This window comes from Thalassophryne amazonica, chromosome 2 (genome assembly GCF_902500255.1).
Source record: "Thalassophryne amazonica chromosome 2, fThaAma1.1, whole genome shotgun sequence".
Taxonomy (NCBI): Eukaryota; Metazoa; Chordata; class Actinopteri; order Batrachoidiformes; family Batrachoididae; genus Thalassophryne; species Thalassophryne amazonica.
Genome location: NC_047104.1, coordinates 41,381,143 through 41,402,968, shown reverse-complemented (window position 1 = coordinate 41,402,968; position 21,826 = coordinate 41,381,143). Strand labels below are relative to the sequence as shown.

The following is a 21,826-nucleotide window of genomic DNA, read 5'->3' as shown; positions in this document are numbered from 1 at the left end:
TACAAATGACATTTACACATAAGTCACACATTCAGATAATTTTTTGAATAATTTGTAAGCTCTCGACAATCTGGACAATGATAACTTACAATTTCTATCTTATCAACGACCTCCAAGAAGATGAGCTGACCTGGCATCAAAAGATCATCTATGTTTCAGAGCAAGTCTTACCGTCAATCATCATGTAGATGAAAAACATGGGAAACTCGCATTCGATTCCATCAAAAAGCTGAAGAGAGAGAAAGAGAGGTGGAATTATTTATTTTCCTCTGCTGAATTTCAGAAAAAGAAAAGCACAGAGACTATGAAGCATCAGATGGAAGAATGTTAGCATGTTGAATATGGAATTGCACACAGAGAAACACTACAGAGAAGACCATGAAGAAAAGACAAGAAAAACAACATATTACTGAAAGGTCACTTTCTTTCAAAGATTTGCAGTTTATTTTCCAAAGGACATTTCAGTGTGCGACACATTTGCAAAACAAGTGTGAGAAGCCGAAATTAATTAGTTTTGGTCCAGAGTTTAATTAGTATACATCATACTGCCATATAACTATACAGCTACTGACACAAGTTTACCTCTACTGATGGCACAGGGTTTACACAGATGGAGATGTACATGGAAATTAGGGCACGGATAGCTTTGAACACGGGACCTTCTGATCGGAATGCACAACTGCACAACCATGCCCCCTCAGAAATTTCAATTAGTAATTCCATCAATTTCTGGAACTTTTATGTTGTAGAGGCTTTCATCTTGGTGTACATAACCTGCTGACCCACTAAAAATGTGACTCTGGTAACTCTTTTTAAAAAATAATAAGCAATCAACACTGTAATGTTTTATTTAAATCTTTATGCCTATGCCTCCACACAGAGACGCATTACATGTATAGCGAATGTAATGAATAAGTAGTTAAACTCCCAAATTGAACTATATATAGAGTCACCAAAATAATTAATTTAGGGTTTAATACTTATTATTTAATTATTACTCAGGGCACCACCTATTTGAAGCATAGGTACTATAATTTAAACATTCATTAATTTATCAGTCTCAAATGAATTAATTAGTCTCAATTTTATTTAATCAGTCTCTGATCTGAAAGTGAATTCCACAATACGGATGACCAAGAGTTTCTGTCTAAACACAAAATGAACCACAGCAGAAATATTTACAATTTATTTACAATTTATACAAGAAATGAACACTGCACTGGCATTTTATGGACAGTGATTAAAATAAGTTCATTCATGGAAACAATTTTCTTACTCACTCATGAGACATTGGAAGAAAGAGAGATAAAGCTTAAAACTTTAAGTAAATAAATCTGATTGGAATTTAGTGATGAATTTTGAAGCCATTTATTAAGATATATATTATACAAGCATCAGTGGTGGGCATAGATAACCAAAAAATTAACTTGGATAACAGATAATCAGATAACTGAAAAGTTATCTTTGATAAACTAAAGATAAAATGATAAACCACCCAAAGACATAAACCACCCAAAGACAGATAACCAATAACCGATAAATTCCAGTATTGTCTCTGGTACATTTGCAACTACGAGGTCTGTCAATAAAGTATAGGTCCTTTTTATTTTTTCCAAAAACTATATTGATTTCATTCATATGTTTTTACGTCAGACATGCTTGAACCCTCGTGCGCATGCATGAGTTTTTCCACGCCTGTCGGTGACGTCATTCGCCTGTGAGCACTATCCTTGTGGGAGGAGTCGTCCAGCCCCTCGTCGGAATTCCTTTGTCTGAGAAGTTGCTGAGAGACTGGCGCTTTGTTTGATCAAAATTTTTTCTAAACCTGTGAGGCACATCAAAGTGGACACGGTTCGAAAAATTAAGCTGGTTTTCGGTGAAAGTTTTAACAGCTGATGAGAGATTTTGAGGCGATACTGTCGCTTTACGGACTTCCCATGGTGCAGGACGTCGCACAGCGCTCCCGGGGCGCCATCGTCAGCCTGTTTCAAGCTGAAAACCTCCACATTTCAGACTCTATTGATCCAGGACGTCGTGAGAGAACACAGAAGTTTCAGAAGAAGTCGGTTTCAGCATTTTATCCGGATATTCCACTGTTAAAGGAGATTTTTTTAATGAAAGACGTGCGGGCGGATTGCAGCGTCGGCTCGCAGCCGCTGCGACGCTCCGCCACAGGAAAAACACCTCTGTTGGAAGCCTTAAGGACAAGTTGGAACATGTCCAGCTGTTAAACAATTTCTCATATACTCACTCCACTGAAAGCCATCAAAAGCCGCCTGGATTTTACAAATGGTTATCAACACGGAGGTGTTTTTCCTGTGCCGCCGCACCGCGCCAGCTGCGTCCCGACGCGCGGACCCGTCCGCACGTCTTTCATTAAAAAAATCTCCTTTAACAGTGGAATATCCAGATAAAATGCTGAAACCGACTTCTTCTGAAACTTCTCTGTTCTCTCACAACATCCTGGATCAATAGAGCCTGAAATGTGGAGGTTTTCAGCTTGAAACAGGCTGACGACGGCGCCTAGGAGCGCTGCGCGACGTCTCGCTCCGTGGGAAGTCCTTAAAGCGACAGTATCACCTCAAAATCTCTCATCAGCTGTTAAAATTTTCACCGAAAACCAGCTTAATTTTTCGAACCGTGTCCACGTCGATGTGCCTCACAGGTTTAGAAAAAATTTTGATCAAACAAAGCGCCAGTCTCTCAGCAACTTCTCAGACAAAGGAATTCCGACGAGGGGCTGGACGACTCCTCCCACAAGGAGTGCTCACAGGCGAATGACGTCACCGACAGGTGTGGAAAAACTCACGCATGCGCACGAGGGTTCAAGCATGTCTGACGTAAAAACATATGAATGAAATCCATATAGTTTTTGAAAAAAATAAAAAGGACCTATACTTTATTGACAGCCCTCGTACTAAGAAACTGAATTTGACTTTTAACACCAAAATCACTTCTGGTAGCATCAAAAGCGACAACAGACCCAAACAATGAGCCCACACTTCGGTCTTTGAACATCTTGCCCCCTGCTGGAAGCTCTTGTTTACTACAAGGCTTCCAGTACAGAAGCAAGCTGAGAGCAGCCACAAAGCCCAGCTCTCTACCCAATCACAACGCTCCGGTCAGGCGGAGGTCTTGGAAAATAAAGCAGTGCTGACTTATGGTTTTGATTTATAAATAACATTAATACCGATAGAATCATGGCTGTGAAATGAAAATTGTGAAATCCGAGGAAAATCCCCCCCCACCCCAGGCCCCAGAAACCAAATTAAATTTTCATCTACTGATACATTTTCAACATCTCCTGGAAGAACAAATCTCAAAATTAGTGCATATTTAAATGATCCTAGATTCAACCTTTCATTTGAACCGTCAATGATCATTGTTGAAGTAACAGAATATGACATGGAAGTAGGACATGGAATGATTTTCCTTTTAATTGTAAACCAAATTCTGCATTAACTCAGAACAATTAAACTACATGAAATTCATGAAGATTGAAAAGACTGTTAAACCATGTCAAAAACCACAGCTAAAGATTGTAGAATATTAAAAAAAAAAATCAGGGTAAAATATCAATAACATAATAATAAAAAGCCACACATTCTTGTGTAAATTCTTGTAAATCCACTCAAAGCCACAGTGTCTTTTTTTCCCATGAAAAAAGTCTACATTAATAAAAACTAATTTACATTGTGTAAATTCATGTAGCCTAAATTCATTCAAAGCCACAATGTCTTTTTTCAATGAAAACGTCTAGATTAATGAACGAAAAAAAGGCACATAATCTTTTCTGAAATTCTGTTTGAACAGCACAATGTTTATTTTCCAGAGAGAGAAAAAAAATTCTTACCAGTTCGCTTTTCCTGTTCATCTTTCAGGTGTTTTGATGAAGCCAGCAACAATTCCACCGATTCTTGTCCTTATCACACTTTTTCAAACCGTCTTTCTCGCCATCTTCGCTCTGTCTTATGTCCACAGCCACACAGCGTCACCGCAGCAACCAACCAGCCCTGCTTTACGACAACTGTCGTAACAGCCAGACTTTGAGTGGCATTTATTTTCCTCGAAACTCCGCGGATCCGAGGAAACTGATTTGTATCTGTAACACACAGATCAGTGTCCGCGGACTTATAAAACTTGCATGATGTCGTAAAAAAAGAGAATGCTTTGCAATAAGCATTTTAAAAACTCAGTAACGATCACTCCCGCACCCCTCCCCATAATGAAATCCGCGGAGTTTTCACAGCCCTGTAGAATAACTCCATTAATCTCAATTCTGTCATTGGTACAAAGGTAAAATATAACATATATCTTTTAATGTTCAATAATGCACTAATTCTGAGGGTTTGTAACAAACACAGACAGATCGCTAAGGATTCTGGGTAAAATGGGCCTTTGCTAAACACTGATTGGTTCAGTCATTCATTATGTAAACCAACACGTTAATGTGACATGTCATGAGTTGGTGTTTACAGATAAATGTGCTTTTGTAAAATATTCCATTTTTTTTATTTGTAAAAACAGGCATTTGTACGGATCCCTGGAAGTGGAGAGAATGTGCGCTCATTTTATTATATTGTGTGCACGTTTTATGATGTTGTGTGCACATTTTATTGTATTGTAAAACATGCACTCAATATTGTCTTGACACATAAATGTTGGCTATTCGCCCTATTGACATTTCAAATCCTGCAAAACTTCGAAGAGGTCGCCGCGCTGCGAGATCTCAGTAACATTGAGAACTGCATTGAGACGCTCTGATCACGCTGCACTAACCGCTGCACCCAGACAACACCATTAACATCGCAACATAAAACTATTTTTATATTGTGCCTAAAAGTCTCGTGAATATATTCTCTGGGTTTATAGACGTTATTGTGTTTATTTTATGTAAACATCCGAGAATCACAGGCTGTCTCTCCATTATTTTCATGGGAGTTGGTGTGAGCTACGCTCACTTCCTGATCATGTCGTTCTGGAGGAAAGTGAAGTTTGCTCTTTAACGTCTTGATTATTGTTCTTTACAACACTGTTTGTCCTCTTTGTTCCAGACTAATATATATATAATATGTCTGAAAGTCGGTTTGCATTTATTAAATTCCATGCAAATTAAACGTAACAGACACGGATTATTTGTTATAATTGTTTTAGCAAGTTTTCAGGGTATCATGCATGCAGTCTCTTATTAACATGACGAAAAGCATAAAAAAATACATTTTTGTAGTATAATATTAATTTACAACTGCCATTGTGTTGCTTCTCTATATTGTTTGACTGCAGTGACTCTCTGGCACGCAAGGGATTATGGGATACGTCAATAGGGCGAATGAACACTACTGGCCAGTAGATGGCAGTAGAGAACTTGAAAACTTGTCAAAACAAAATTCCAGATAATCCGTGTCTGCTACATTTAAGATGCATGGAACCCATAATGCACTGCTGGGCACAGCATATATCCACAGTAAAACCTTAAAAATTAGCGCATTACTTTAAAACTAAAACATATATCTGATATTTTCACTTTATAAAACTTCAGACATGGTTTGAAATCAGCTCCGTCATCAGCCTGCAGGAACCCAGATGTAGAAGGTGTTTGTTGAAAATGGTTTCTGGTAGCTTCTCAAAAGTTTGTTGGAGCCAAATTAAAAGTCTTTGTGAATTTAGAAAAAGCAAAACTTTAAGAGTGTTGAAAAATTATAATGAAAAGGAAAAGTCGCTTTTCTGTAAATTCGCTCTTAATTTAAAAAGCTCAGCTCGGAAGTTCTCTTAAAAATTCAAAGATTTGACACACCTTAAGCATCAGGTTAAACCTTAAGTTTGTCAAAAGTAAAGAATGAATAAATGCCACATGGTAGCTTAGCTTAGCTTAGCAATGGGGCCTTGGCCCAAAAATAAAAATGAAACATTAAGGAAAGAGAGAGAGAAGCAAAGAGAGTTGCAGAGCGCTCCAAGAGTAAAAAAGGGGCCGAGCGAGGTTCTGTCCTAATTTCTTAAAGGAAACGTACGTCATCAAACTCCGCCCATTTAGAGTGTGTAATCTCACAGAAAACCTCATGTCCTCAGAGCAGACTCAAATGATTCAACTATTTAAACACATTAATTAATTTGAAATACTATTTGTTCTCAGGCACATTATTTATCATCTTGGTTAAAACAGAATACTTCATCAACATATCGATGATGGGGCAGAATCACACTTAAACAACACCAGTGGCAAGAACACATATTAATAAATGGAATGACTACATGCAAAGCATTGCGTTTGAATAATTAATGTAAACCAACATTATAAGTCTTTATATATAAATGAAAGAAATACTGATCTAAATTTTTATTTCAAACCAAAGGTCTGTTCCTTTGCTTTAAACTAAATATAATAGCTGGTTGTCAAGACAAAGTTTATGACTGCGTTTTGCAGTCTTGAGAGATTCTTGTCTTAGTGTGGGACCATAAAATGGGATCTTCAGGTCTGGGCAATTTCAGATTCAGACGTGAAGCAATTATAATGCCATGTAATTCATAATGACCAGAGTTTAACTGACAAAAAGGCAAGGGCTCCTCTTTGAAGAACTTTGAATTAGAGTTTTGTTTTGCTGTGAAACAGTGTTGAGGCCAAAGGGGGGGCGCTCAGGCTTATCATCCAGATGGCCAAGGAATTTCTCAACTGGGGGTGGAAACACAGCCTGTCTCCAGTTGAAAACTCAGGTATTTGTTGAGACAGCATTAACGTATTTATTTAATCAGGGCGAATCGAGGCCATGGCGCTACAATATTTATATTTGTAGTGCTTTACAGCAACCAAAAGGTGCCCAAAGTGATTTACAGTAAAATCAAGAAATAAAATTCACAGGAATAAAAGCAAACAAAGTAAAATTTAAAAAAGCACATGAAAACAAAATATGTCACAGTCCCATGAGGTATTAAAAGTCATTTTAAATGAATATGTCTTGAGCTTTGACTTAAAAAAAGTGTCAGGTCAGAAATATTGTGTAAATAAGGGAGTAACTTGTTCCACAGTTTTGGGCCTAGCTATCGCAAAAGCAAGATCACCCAAAAGCTTGTATTTTAACCTCGGGACTTCTAAATAAAGTTGACCAAATGACCGCAATGCCCTGCTGAAACTGCGGAGAGTCAGTGATGCAGAGATCATCCAGGTTTATTCTGCAAACTATTTTCCTACACTACGTAGTTTAATAAAATTACAATATTCAACCATTTCAGCATTTACACAATTTTGTAAATACAGTTTTGAATGACACCCAAGGGACAGCCCACAGGGTGGAAATGGAAGGTCCACATTGCCTTTTTGGGCTGTGTCCAACTGGGCTCCATGGTAAGCCCAGCCACCAGGCACTCGTTGACTGGTCCTCCATCCAGGCCTGGCTCCAGACAGGGGCCCTGGGCTTCCTCCAGGCTGGGTCATCGTGTCTTGTGAACCATTCTTAACACAAAACCTCTCTACCACGATAAGGTGATAATTCCCAGAGATGGAACTTCTGGCAGACCATGAGGCACCTCAGGAGGGGCAAACGGGGAACCCTGCAAGCTGTCGACAGTAAGGATGGGACTCTGTTGACCTCAACTGAGGATATAATCCGCTGCTGGAAGGAACACTTTGAGGAATGCCTGCATCAGACTGGGGCACCCTCTATAGTAGGAGCCGAGCTGGAAGCTGATGGAGGATTATCAAGTTTCCTGGTGGAAGTCACTGAGGTATAGCCAAACAACTTCGCAGTGGCAAGGCCCCGGGGTTGATGAGATCCATCCAGAAATGCTGAAGGCTCTGGGTGTTGAAGGGACTGTCTTGGATGAGACATCCCTTCAACACTGCATTGAGGTCTGGGACAGTGCCTATGGAGTGGCAAACTGGGGTGGTGGTCCCCATATTTAAAAAAGGGGACCAGAGAGTGTGTGCCAATTACAGGGGCATCACACTACTCAGCCTCCCTGGTAAGGTCTACTCCAGGGTGCTGGAAAGGAGGGTTCGGTCGATCGCTGATCCTCTGATTGAAGGGGAAAAAGTGGGTTCCATGCTGGCTGTGGAACAACCAACCAGCTCTTCACTCTCACAAGGATCCTGGAGGGTGCCTGGGAGTATGCCCATCCAGTCTACATGTGTTTTGTGGACATGGAGAAGACGTATGATTGGGTACCCCATGAGATACTGTGGGAGGTGCTGCGGGAGTATGGAGTGAGGGTTCCCTTCTCAGGGCCATCCAATCTCTGTACTCACAAAGCGAGAGCTGTGTTTGGGTGCTTGGCAGTAAGTCGGACTCGTTTCTGGTGGAGGTTGGCCACCGCCAGGGCTGCGCCTTGTCAACAATCCTGTTTGTGATATTCATGGACAGGAAATCGAGGCGTAGCCAGGTGAGGAGGGTTTCCAGTTTGGCGGGCTCAGGGTATCATCACTGCTTTTGGCAGATGATGTGGTCCTATTGGATCCATTGGCCTGTGACCTCCAATAGCCACTGGATCAGTTCGCAGCCGAGTGCGAAGCAACTTGAATGAGGATCAGCACCTCTAAATCTGAGGCCATGGTTCTCAGCAGGAAACTGATGGATTGCCTACTCCGTGTAGGGAATGTGGTCTTGCCCAAAGTGAAGAAGTTCAAGTACCTTGGGGTTCAAGTACCTTGTTCACAAGTGAGGGGACAATGGAGCTTGAGATTGGCTGGAGAATAGGCGCAGCTGGGGCGGTATTGCATTCGCTCTACAGTACTGTTGTGACAAAAGGGAGCTGAGCCAAAAGGCGAACCTCTCGATCTACTGGTCAATCTTGATTTCTATTCTCATCTATGGTCATGAGGGTTGGGTCATGACGGAAAGAACTAGACTGTGGGTACAAGTGGCCGAAATGGGCTTCCTTATGAGGGTGGCTGGTGTCTCCCTTAGAGATAGGGTGAGAAGCTTGGTCATCCATGGGGAGTTTGGAGGAGAGCCACTGTTCCTTTGCATTGAAAGGAGCCAGATGAGGTGGTTTGTGCATCTGGAAAGGATGCCCCCTGGGCGCCTCCTTAGGGAGGTCTTCCAGGCATGTCCATCTGGAAGGAGACCCCAGGGAAGACCCAGGACTAGGTGGAGAGATTATATCTTCACACCAGCCTGGGAATGCCTCAGGATCACTCAGTCAGGGGTAGTCAATGTGGCCTGGGAAAGAGAAGTCTGGGGTCTCTTGCTACAGCTGTTACCCACGCAACCCCTTCCTGGATAAGCGGTTGAAGATGAGTGATGAGTGAGTGACTTTTGAATGAAACACGAACTATCAGGTGAAATGTTTAAAGCAATGTGTTAACTGTCTTGAGGGATAGTAATTTTAAGGATTTTAACTGTCATTCCAAAACATGTGGTACATGAGGAGGAATGAGAGAGTACTGAGGTTAAAGGTAGGCCAGCAAAACTAATTAATTAATTAATTAAAATAGCACAGACACATCCACATCCACTCATTCTTGTTAAAATTTTACAATGTGAAAATTTTCTGGAATGGTGTTACGCATGTTGATTTTTTTGCCTTGCCTCTACATCTCAGATCCGCCCAGCTGATCAGCAGCACCTGCCAGCTGATGCCCACCTGGGAGTATAAAAGTCCAGCGTGCCACATGCTCCAGGGGTGTCTGGGTTTTCCTTTTGCTGCAGCATGTTTTTAACCTTTTGTCGTATTTTCTTTTTTTTCTGTTATGTTTTGTTAATAATAAAGTGTTATACTTTTTGAGCACCTTCCACTCGCGCCTTCTTTTCCTTTTTTTTTGTATCTGTCAGTTGCGTTGCCAGTGCCCTAGACTGTGGCACATAACAGATTTGGGGGCTCGTCCGACATCGCCGTCAGGTTGGATCAGATCGAGGGCTGGTTTGTACGGCATTTTTCTGTCTGTGTGTGTGTACGCTCTGTGTGCGCGTGTTTGTGCTTTTGTGGCTTTGTTTTTTGCTGTGAATCCCAGTTTAGACTAGGGAGGTGTCCAGTTTGGGGGATTTTTGTTCACCATTCCATCGGGCACCTGTTTTTTTGTTTTAGTTTGTTATTTTTGGGGTGAATCCTGGGCGGTGTGTATTCACTGGCGGGGGCTTCACAGTGGCCTTGAGCCCGGAAAGCTCCAGAAGATAGACTAGGTTTTTTTTTTCTCTTTTTCTGGGGTTCTGGGATTCCTTTATAATTGTGTGGGCTGCCGAGTGGTTATAGTGTGCTGTTTTTGTTTTTTGTGGCCCTGTGTGAGTGGAGCGCGGGTGCGCGTAATTGGCGTGATTGGATGACTTTGTGGTTTTGCGCGCAGTGTTTTGGTGAGTCAGCTGTGTGTGTAATTGGCTGTGAGTGGGATCAGCTGTGTAGTGATTAGCTGTGGCTTGTTTGGAGACGGTTTTGTGGTTTGGTGAGTGATGGCTACGTTTAATTTGGAAGAGTTTGTGGCACAACCGTCAATTTCTGTGTTTAACGCCTGTAGAAAGTGTGATTTACTTGAAATCGCCCAGCATTATGACGTTCCCGTCTCCTCTGGTTTGCGTGTGAGTGAGGTGAGGGAAGCTGTGCTGTCCGTGTTGGTGAGCAGAGGAGTTTTTGTTTTGGCGGAGTGGGATGATTCCGTGGGTGTTGAAGTGACTGTGGGGGGAGCAGTGGCGTCCCCGGTGCGTCTCGGTCAGGATGGCGCACCGCTGCTGCAGGTGAGCTCAGGCGCGGGTGTGTCTGAGGTGAAGGATAAGTTTAGTCCTTCCCCTGGGGGAGTTGGTGCGGAAACTTCTGCTCGTGATGTGCGTGTGGACGTGCGCATGGTGCGTCTTAAAAGTGAAAGAGAGGAAAAAGAACAAGAGTTTCAGCTCCGATGTGAACTAGAGTTGAAACGCATTGAGGTAGAAGCTGCCACCACTAGAGAAGTGGAGTTGAGAAAGTTGAAAGCAGAGTCGGTTGTTAAAATGCGGCAGTTGGAGCTACAGGTCCGGGGTTCGGTTACGGAACCTCCCCGGGTCAGTCCGTGTGATGCGTTTGATGTCACTAAAAACACTCCGCTTGTTCCAGTTTTCCACAACGGTGAAGTGGAGTCGTATTTGGAGCTTTTGAGCGCATTGCGGTCGCATTACACTGGCCGCGGGATGTGTGGGATATTTACTGCAATGCAAAATGAGTGGTAAAGCGGTAGAGGCGTGTGTGTCATTGTCGGTTTCAGATAGCATTAATTATGATAAACTGAAGGGCGCTATTCTTCGTGCATACAAGTTGGTCCCAGAGGCGTACCAACAGCGTTTTAGGGGGCTAAGGAAATCTTCTACCCAAAGTTTTGTGGATTTTGCCGGCGAAAAAAGCTTGTTATTTGACAGGTGGTGTTCCGCCAGTAAAGTGTCCACTTATGCGTTATTGCATGAGTTGCTTTTGACTGAAGACTTTAAAAACTCTCTACCTGAGCGTATTATCATTTATCTTAATGAACAGAAAGTAACTACACTCCAGCAGGCTGTGGTTTTGGCAGATGAGTTTGCGCTTACGCACAAAGCAACTTTTACACGCGAGTCTGTTTCTAAACCAATTGACAAACCGCCACAGACTAATTTTTCGGTCGGTGCCAGGCCTGAAAAGCAAAGGCAGTGTTTTTATTGCCATAAAATTGGTCACCTTGTGGCTGATTGTGATGTCCTGAAACGCAAGGGGCACCAACAACTTGGGCCAAAATCTAAAGGTGTGGGTTTAATTAAAACTGTGCCTCCGGCTGTAATTCGGTCTGTTTGCACGCCAGTTGTCACTCCTGAAGAGTGTTTTAAGCCTTTTATTTTTGAGGCGTTTGTTTCAGCACCAGGACAGGCGAAGCGCCCTGTTAAGGTCTTGCGGGACACGGGTGGGTCTCCGTCTTTTACCCTTTCCGGGGTGTTGCCTCTCAGCTCAAACACTGACTGTCACTCAAGCATTGTAGTGAAGGGCATTGGTTTAACTTACGTCCCGGCTCCACTGTATAATGTCTGTCTTGAGTCTAAACTGGTTAGTGGCATATTTCCAGTGGCTGTTCGTGACCAATTTCCCATTGACGGAATCGATTTTATCATGGGAAATGACATTGCAGGTGGAAAAGTCTACCCGGCTCCTGAAGTTGTCAGCCAGCCTATTCCAGGATCTGAAAAGGATGAGTTGGCCACAAATCACCCTGGCGTCTTTCCAGCGTGCATCTTGACACGAGCACAGGCAAAGAGAACATCGGAAGGTGAAGTTGATTTGGGTGACTCTGTGCTCGCCCCTGTTTTGTATGGGGATGGTCCGCCATCTTCTGGCCAAGATGAGAAGGACACGAAGATTAATGTTGACATCGGGGAGTTCTGGACAGGCTCGCTTATGTCTCCTACATTAACACATGAAGCTCTTATTGAAGCTCAAAAAAGCTGATTCTACTTTACTGAAATGTTTTTTCTGTTTTAGAGAGTCTAACGGATAACAACCACTACTTCCTGGACCAGGGAGTGTTGATGCGTAAGTGGGTTCCTTGGTCAGAGACCAGTGCTGGTTCCAATGGTTGGTGTGTAGTGTTCCAGATTGTGGTCCCAAAATGTTATTGACCTTATGTGCTATCTCTAGTCCATGAACATTGGTGGTCTGGTCATTTTGGTGTGACTAAAACTTATGATCCTGTTCTACAGCATTTCTTTTGGCCCGGTCTGAAAACTGATGTGGCTCGTTTTTGTAAATCCTGTAGTACCTGCCAGATTGTGGGAAAAGCAATCCAGGTGGTACTGCCAGCACCACTTCGCCCTGTGCCTGCTGTCGGTGAGCCTTTTGAGCATGTAATTGTGGATTGTGTTGGCCCCTTACCGAAAACCAAATCTGGTAACCAATTTCTGTTGACTATGATGTGTGTTACTACTCGTTTTCCTGAAGCTGTTCCTCTACGAAGAATCACTGCTTCCTCTATTATAAAAGCACTTATTAAATTTTTTACTACATTTGGTCTTCCAAAGATTGTTCAGACTGATCAAGGAACAAACTTTTTGTGTCGAGCATTTGGGCAGACATTACAGTCATTTGGTGTAACCCACTCCGTGTCTAGTGCTTACCATCCAGACTCACAGGGTGCACTAGAAAGATGGCACCAAACTCTCAAGTCTATGTTGAGTAAGTTTTGTTTTGAGACTGGAAAAGATTGGGATGAGGGTCTTCCCTTTATGTTGTTCGCTATTAGGGATGCCACTCAAGAATCCACTGGTTTTAGCCCAGCCGAGCTTGTGTTCGGTCATAACCTTCGTGGCCCCTTGAAAATGCTCAGGGAAAAATTTTTGTCTGGGAAAATACCAAAGGGGAATGTGTCAGAATTTGTCTTTAAGACTAAGGAACGGTTACAGCGAGCTGCTTAACTAGCTCAAGAAGCTCTTTCTTCTTCTCAAGCTGATATGAAGGAGAGTTTTGATAAAAAGGCTGTGGTTCATCCTTTCCAGCCTGGTGATAAAGTGTTGGTGCTGCTTCCTACGTTTGGTTCTGCTCTCTCAGCTCGTTTTGCAGGACCTTATGTCACTGACAAAAAGGTATCAGATACGAACTATCTCATTCTTACTCCTGAGAGGAGGAGAAAAACCTGCCTATGTCATGTAAACATGTTAAAGCTTTTTTTGTGCAGGATGAGAAACCAGCGCAGTCCTTACTGGCTGTGCCTTGTCTTTCTCCTATGCTCTCAGATGTGCCATTTGAGGGAGACTTGGAAGAGCCTAGTGTGGCCCAGCAATGTGGTCGGCTGTCCAACTCTGAGTTTATGTCCAGTATAGGTGTCAATCTGTCATATCTCAGTGAGGATCAGTTTTGTGATATCTTGGCTCTGTTACTGTCTTACCCTTCTTTATTTGGTGACATTCCTTCTTGCACTACTGTACTTGAGCATGACACAGATGTTGGTTCCACTGCTCCTATCAAATAGCATGCATATCGTTGTCCTTTGAGGAAACGTGAGGCCATAAAGAAGGAGGTCCAATATCTTTTGGACAATGGCCTTGCAAAACCCAGTCGTAGCCCTTGGAGTTCTCCTTGCCTCCTTGCTCCAAAGTCTGATGGGACTCCACGCTTTTGTATGGATTTCCAGAGAGTTAATGCAGTCACGGTACCAGATTCTTTTCTCCTACCCCGTATGGAGGACTGTATAGACAGTATTGATCCAGCAGTACACATCACCAAGTTAGATCTGTTAAAAGGCTACTGGCAAGTTCCACTTACAGCTAGAGCCTCGGAGATCTCTGCCTTTGTGACGCCTGACCATTTCTTACAGTATACGGTAATGGCGTTTGGTATGAGAAATGCACCAGCTACTTTCCAGCAGCTTATGCACTTAGTGTTAAGTGATGTAGCTCATTGCAATGTGTATTTGGACGATATTGTTGTCTATTCAGATACTTGGGCTGAGCACATTTGTACCCTATATGAGGTTTTTGAGTGTTTGTCTCAAGCTAACTTGACGCTAAACCTGGCCAAATGTGATTTTGGCAGGGCTACCGTGTCTTATCTTGGGAAAATGGTTGGTCATGGACAGGTACGGCCTGTAAATGCAAAAGCTGAAGCTATACTTTCCTACACAACTCCCACTACTTGCCGAGAGTTGCGCCGGTTTTTGGGGCTTGTCGGTTATTAACTGTGTTTTTGCAAGAATTTCTCTGTGCTAATTGTTACGCATGTTGATTTTTTTTGCCTTGCCTCCACATCTCAGATCCGCCCAGCTGATCAGCAGCACCTGCCAGCTGATGCCCACCTGGGAGTATAAAAGTCCAGCGTGCCACATGCTCCAGGGGCGTCTGGGTTTTCCTTTTGCTGCAGCATGTTTTTAACCTTTTGTCGTATTTTCTTTTTTCTGTTATGTTTTGTTAATAATAAAGTGTTGTACTTTTTTGAGCACCTTCCACTCGCGCCTTCTTTTCCTTTTTTTTGTATCTGTCAGTTGCGTTGCCAGTGCCCTAGACTGTGGCACGTAACAAATGGTCTTATTTTCGTGATTTATTTATTTATTTGTTTATTTATTTATTTTTACACACACTCAGCAACCATCCAATTTGGAGCCATACCTTATTTTGACTGAATATCACTGTTTCACCACCACAACTCCATATTTTCCCCAAAAATCCAAATTTCGAAATTCTGCAAGGAAGAATTATGAACAGTGTTTAGATGACTCAATTTATATTTCCTCCAAAATTCTAAATTTCATGAGGAAGAACTGTGATTAGATGAAGCAATCAAAATGATCAGAATCCAAATCTTTCAAGAACTGAAGAATTGTGGGTAAATTTAACAGTTTTGGTTTAGATATGTGCAGAAGAGGGACCCATATTATATAGGGAGAAGGATGGTGAGGATGGAGCCACCAGGCTGGAGGAGAAGAGACAAATAAATAACAATCAAGAGTACATGAAATGTGAATGTAGAAAATATGTATTAATCATAGACACACTGTAGTTATTGTTACATCATCTACTGTTGTGTTTATAATAAATATTTATATTTATTTACGGTGTCTTTTTTCCTGGTTGAAATGCAAATATGAATGAATGAATCTACCAGACTTAAAAATGTACACATTACTTTTCATGCTATTTTATTTGTCTAAAAATAAATGTGCAAGGTTCCTTATAATGTTAATCAACAAATCATCTCATCTGAAACAACAATAGAAAATTTATGGTTTAAAATTACAGATGAACATCAAACATTTCTAAAGATTTTTTTTAACTTCAAACTATATTAATTACAAGTTTAAGTTTACAAGTTTAGTCTAATTTAAGAAACTTTTTAACTTCAAAATAGATAGTCATCAGAAAGTAGTCTTAAGGTAAAACAAACAAACAAATATTGGTAAGAAGTTTCTTGAGAAAACTGCTGTGTATAAATTACTAGTTGTGATGTTCCTTTGACACACATTTCTGCACTCTTTTGGCCTGATGCCTCATTTCTATTGGGTGCACAAAGCTATGTCACAACATGCACATCAACTGGCAGAGTGCACTGCTGATGGAGGGTCACGCAAGCTCAGTTTTTGCGCATTTTCAAAATATGAAAATAATGGAAATTATGGGTTTTAGAGTGATGTGCACTGTGTTTGCGCACTGAGTGTGAAAGGCCCTCAACCCCAATTCCCAACGATGGACGTGACTGGAAACCTCAGCTGTGACGTGACGGTCTGGCCATGAAAACTCCAAACAGAAGTCAAGAGAGGATACAACCCTGTGGGAGACCAACACCGACCTACAAATCTTCAATCCTGAGTTTACAAGTCAGTTTGTCAGTGAGTCGTGAAGGAACAATACTATTCTCAGTCACAAAATTTGTGTAAATGTGTGCAAATTGACATGCCAGAATGAAAAAGCAGATCAAAGCAGCTGCTCATGTTTATTAGCCTCTCAAACCCTTCATTACCAAATGTGCATGTGTGCATATTAGCCTATCTAAATAAAAATTCCATTAAGCCTCAATATCTTTGTCCCTTATCTATTTTATTAAATGCTGATGGAAGATAACAGTGATTGCATCCTAATGTAATAAGGGAAGGCTGCTACAGCTGACACACACACACACACACACACACACACACACACACACACACACACACACACACACACACTACAGCTGCACTCACAAGCATTAGCTGTGTGACTATGACATGAATGCGCTTTATGTACATGCTTAATGGCTGTACTCCTGCAATGGCTGACGCAGTGCAAGAGGGTAATCCCTGTGTCTGCAGGTGTGCACGGCTTCAAACGCCATGTTTCAGCACAGATAAGCAACAGCACCTCTTAGGTGCAGAGAGAGAGTGAGAGAGAGCAGAAAGAGGAAAAAAGTAAAAGAAAGCAAAGCACAGAAGAGATACACAGGCACAGGGTTAACTTGAGGGAGAGAGAGGAGGAGCAAGGCAGGCAGGGATTGAAGAGGCAGTCACCCAGTGAGGTCTGTGCTTTTCGGCCCGTTGAGGCTGTAAACGGGCAGAGATCCCCGGTGTGTTGTGCTTGAACAGCTCAACTGATTGGCAAAACTGTCTATCACACAGCCTGCTGCTCTCTATCAATGGTAAACAGTCACAGAGCGTGCAGACGGCGGCTCTTCTGTGGATTCTCTCCGAAACGCCAGTAACAACATCACCATTATCTCCTGCAGAAGAATCTGGTTTACAGTCGAGTCCACAAGCATCTGGGCAGTGACACCGTTTTTTTTTTCTTCCTTTTTTGTAATATCAATCTGTAAGCAACTGAACAAATGAAATATGATAATTACTGTGAATACAAATCATAGTTTTCTTTACACAACTCTGAGGAAGGACACCCATAAGGGAAGCCACCAACACTGACAACTGTGAAGGAGTTATAGGCTTGTCTGGGTGTAATTAGAGAAACTGCATCTTGCAACGTTCACCTGTGGCATAACCAGTTGCACAGCTTCATAATGATGGAGTGAAACAGAGAAGGACTTTCTTAAAAATGAGATCTAAATTTTTAGCTACTGTTGGCTAGAATGCACATGGAATTCTCAAGCCCAGATTTCATCAGTATTCATTCTATGAGTAGCTTTAAAAAAAAGTGTCTGTAAAAGTGATGATTTGTATTCCCAATAATTCTAATTATTTTGAGCAGGCAGCTCACTGGGACAGGAGCTGGACTCCCAATATGTAGACCTGTGTTTGATTCCCGGTCAGGCCATCTGTCTGTGTCTCTGGACACGTGATCTGCACTGTCTCAGTCCACCCAGCTGTCCAAATGGGTAGTGGCCTTGGCTGGGGAAGTAACCTGCAATGAACAATCCCTATCCAGGGGCTGTGTTGGAGACTCTTCAGTTTCATGTTACGGAATCTAGGGAAAAGCATGTAAAATGGAGGGACTGTGTATAAAATGGCTGTAATTCCTAAATGGTAAATGCATCTTGATTGTTTAATTTCATCTATAACTGAGTATTATCAGCATAGCAATGAAAGGTAATCCCAAAACTCCACAATATGTGCCCAAGTGGTGCTATATAAAGGGAGAAAAGCAGAGGGCCACCATTACACAGTAATGTTGTAAAAAGAAAATTACAAAAATCGTGTCACTCTCCAAATACTTCTGGATCAAAAAAGGAATTCACAGGAGTAGCGATGTTGAGTTTAAGTTACATAGCTTACGTGGTATCCGTGTCTTCCACAGTGCATAATCTTCTGCTGGAAGAAGTGGAGCAGCATGGAGTATGAAGGACCTGATGTATTAAATAGTGATTTGCTCACGGTAAGTCTTAAAGTTACTGCATCCCGTTTGCTGCAGGTTTAGTTAAAGCTCATTTCAAAGTGTTCTCAGTAGTTGAGTTGGTCTGACTGTGTGACAAAAAGAATGAAAAAAGAGGAAGAAGGGAAAATGTACCTCAGTGCCCTTTACTTTCACTACCAAGGAGGCACTTTGTCTATTTTGACAGGTGTGCAAATAAAACAAAATTTTAATGCAAGGTCTTTGTGGTCACTTGTGGCCACAAAGACCCTGAATTGCAGATTCTGGGATTCTGCCTATGTGTAAAACGAAATTGGAAATCCGAGGTCAGAACAAATCACTTCTGTTCATAAGTGATTTCTTCCTGGATTCACTTTAGGACACAGATGACAGAAAGAGAAATTATTTGTTACTCCAACTGTCCGCATCACGCATACATACGGTGCATCCAGAAAGTATTCACAGCACTTGACTTTTTCCAACTTTTGTTATGTTACAGCCTTATTCCAAAATGGAGTAAATTCATTTTTTCTCTTCAAAATTCTACTCACAACACCCCATAATGACAACATGAAAAAAGTTTTTTGTTTATTGTTTGATTATTTTTTGCAAATTTATTAAAAAAAAAAAAAAGAAATCACATGTACTTACAAGCATTCACACCCTTTTCTCAATACTTTGCTGATGCACCTTTGGCAGCAATTACAGCCTAAAATCTTCTTGAATATGATGTACATGTGACCTCTTAGAGATTTTTTATTTTATTTTAAGAAAATTGCACAAATCTAAAAAAACAAACAAAACAAAACCTTTTTTCACATCGTATCATGGGGTAGCAGCAGGGTGGCTTAGTGGTTAGCACTGTTGCTTCACAGCGAGAAGGTCATGGATTCGATTCCCACCTATGACCTTTCTGTGTGGGGTCTGCATGTTCTGAGTGCGTTCTCTCCACGTGCTCTGGCTTCCTCCCACATCTAAAGACACGCAGGTAGAAACAATAAATTGTCCGTAGGTGTGTGTGCAGGTGTGAATGTGTTTGTTTGTCTATATGTGGTGCTGCGACAGACTGGTGTCCTGTCCAGAGTGTGCCCCGCCTCACGCCCTATGACTGCTGGGATAGGCTCCAGGCCCCAGGACCCCTAACTGTGGTTGAGGATGAGTGAGTGATTATGGGGTATTGTGTGTAGAATTTTGAGGAAAAAAAAAAGAATTTCATCCATTTTGGAATAAGGCTGCAACATAACAAAATGTGGAAAAAGTGAAGCGCTGTCAATACTTTCCGGATGCACCATAAAATAACATCCCCTGTGTACACATGATTCTTAACACTTTTTAAATATAATCTTTTCTTCTTCTGGCTGCTAAATCATCTATCTGCATCTTCCCCTGTCACAGCAACCACCTAAATGTCCTCCCTCACCACTAGTGATGGGTATCGAAAACCAGTTCATGTTAAGAATCGATAAGAAATTATTCGATCCACCGACATCAATAGCCTTTTTCCTTAATGATTCCCTTATCGGTTCTTCAGTTCACATTATGGTGGAGTGGCTGTAGTTTTTGAGGGTGTGTATCGGGAAAACGATCATTTCCCTATGTAGACTGCGGACCCGCTGTTTCTGCAACGGGTCGTAGCGCTGCTTCGCTGCTTGAAGCTTGAAGCATGAAGCAGCTAAGCTTAAAAAAAAGCGTAGCTTCTCTGCTTCGCTGCTTTTCAGAAGTGGCAGGTCTGCAATTTCTTCAATAACCCCCCTTCAAAGATATTTAAAGATGTTAATTGTGACTCACCTTTGTGCTGATTAAAGTCACTAACTGGGACTCTTGTCTTGTTACAGGCAAGAAACAAAAACTGTCCTCCATTCCACACTGGAGTTTTTATTCCTTCCTCACAAACTTTTCGTGAGATGGACCCACTTCGCTGGTCCGTAATCTGAAGTTACTGTCCCTCAGGTAAAGGAAATGATATTATTATTATTATTATTATTATTATTATCATCATCATCATCATCATCATCTGTTTTGTGGGACTAACTGCGCGGCTCCAAATGTTGGAAAGATAGATTCCAGTCAGAATTAATCATTTCAAATCGAATCGCCATTTTAAATCAAATGACACCTCTTTCCAAACGTTGTAATACAGACAACAAAGTACAATTGACTAAAACTGTTTTTTTTTTCTCCCCAAAATGAGACATACTCCATTCTTTATGAATTACATTGATGTTGACATGCAGCACAGCCGGCTGCAAGAGCTCAGGTTAGAGGTGTTAACCCCCAAAACGTGAATCACCTGCAAATCATGAATTATCTGCAAACCGCTAATTGCAAAACTTGAATACTGAAAAAATATCTCCAAAAAGGTAAACGCGACTCTCACAAAACATGAACGCAGGTCTCGCAAAACGTAAATATCATTCCTGATATACAGTGAGTAAAATAAGTATTTCAACACCCTGCGATTTTGCAAGTTCACCACTGTGAGAGACAATCTAAAAAAAAAAAAAAAAAAAAAAAAAAAAAATCAGGAAATCACAATGTATGATTTTTTAATAATTTATTTGTATGTTACTGCTGCAAATAAGTATTTCAACACCTGTGAAAATCAATGTTAATATTTGGTACAGTAGCCTTTGTTTGCAATTACAGAGGTCAAACGTTTCCTGTAGTTTTTCACCAGGTTTGCACACACTGCAGCAGGGATTTTGGTCCATTCCTCCATACAGATCTTCTCCAAATCTTTCAGGTTTGGAGTTTCAGCTCCCTCCAAAGATTTTCTATTGAGTTCAGGTCTGGAGACTGGCCAGACCACTCCAGGACCTTGAAATTCTTCGTATGGAGCCCCTCCTTAGTTGCCCTGGCTGTGTGTTTTGGGTCATTGTCATGCTGGAAGACCCAGCCATGACCCAACTTCAATGCTCTTACTGAAGGAAGGAGGTTGTCTGCCAAAATCTCGCAATACATGACCCCATCCATCCTCCCTTCAATACGGTGCAGTCGTCCTGTCCCCTTTGCAGAAGAGTACCCCCACAGTATGATGTTTTCACCCCCATGCTTCACGGTTGGGATGGTTTTCTTGGGGTTGTTCTCATCCTCTAAACATGGTAAGTGGAGTTGATTCCAAAAAGCTCTACTCTGGTCTCATCTGACCACATGGCCTTCTCCCAAGCCTCCTCTGGATCATCCACATGGTCACTGGTGAACTTCAAACGGGCCTGGACATGTGCTGGCTTGAGCAGAGGGATTGAGCAAGAATTTAAACAATGACAGCATCATGTGTTGCTAATGTAATCTTTGTGACTGTGGTCCCAGCTCTCTTCAGATCATTGACCAGGTCCTCCTGTGCAGTTCGGAGCTTTCTCAGAATCATCCTTACCCCACAAAGTGAGATCTTGCATGGAATCCCAGACCGAGGGGGATTGACAGTCATCTTGTGTTTCTTCCACTTTCTAATAAATAATCATAACAGTTGTTGTCTTCTACCAAGGTGCTTGCCTGTTGTCCTGTAGTCCATCCCAGCCTTGTGCAGGTCTACAGTTTTGTCCCTGGTGTCCTTAGACAGCTCTTTGGTCTTGGCTACGGTGGACAGGTTAGAGTGTGATTGACTGAGTGTGTGAACAGGAGTCTTTTATACAGGTAACAAGTTCAAACAGGTACAATTAATA

The 21,826-nt window shown here is 41.8% G+C and overlaps 1 protein-coding gene across 4 annotated transcripts in view; it reads right to left on the bottom strand.

The window, feature by feature from the left end:
- Window positions 1–21,826, bottom strand: part of phkb (phosphorylase kinase, beta) — a 318,068-nt gene that overhangs the window by 138,668 nt on the left and 157,574 nt on the right. For all 4 annotated transcript variants that reach the window (XM_034185351.1, XM_034185355.1, XM_034185336.1 and 1 more), the window contains one exon: window positions 172–229. In XM_034185351.1, coding sequence (XP_034041242.1) covers window positions 172–229 — 58 coding nt within the window. The remainder of the gene's footprint in view (window positions 1–171; window positions 230–21,826) is intronic.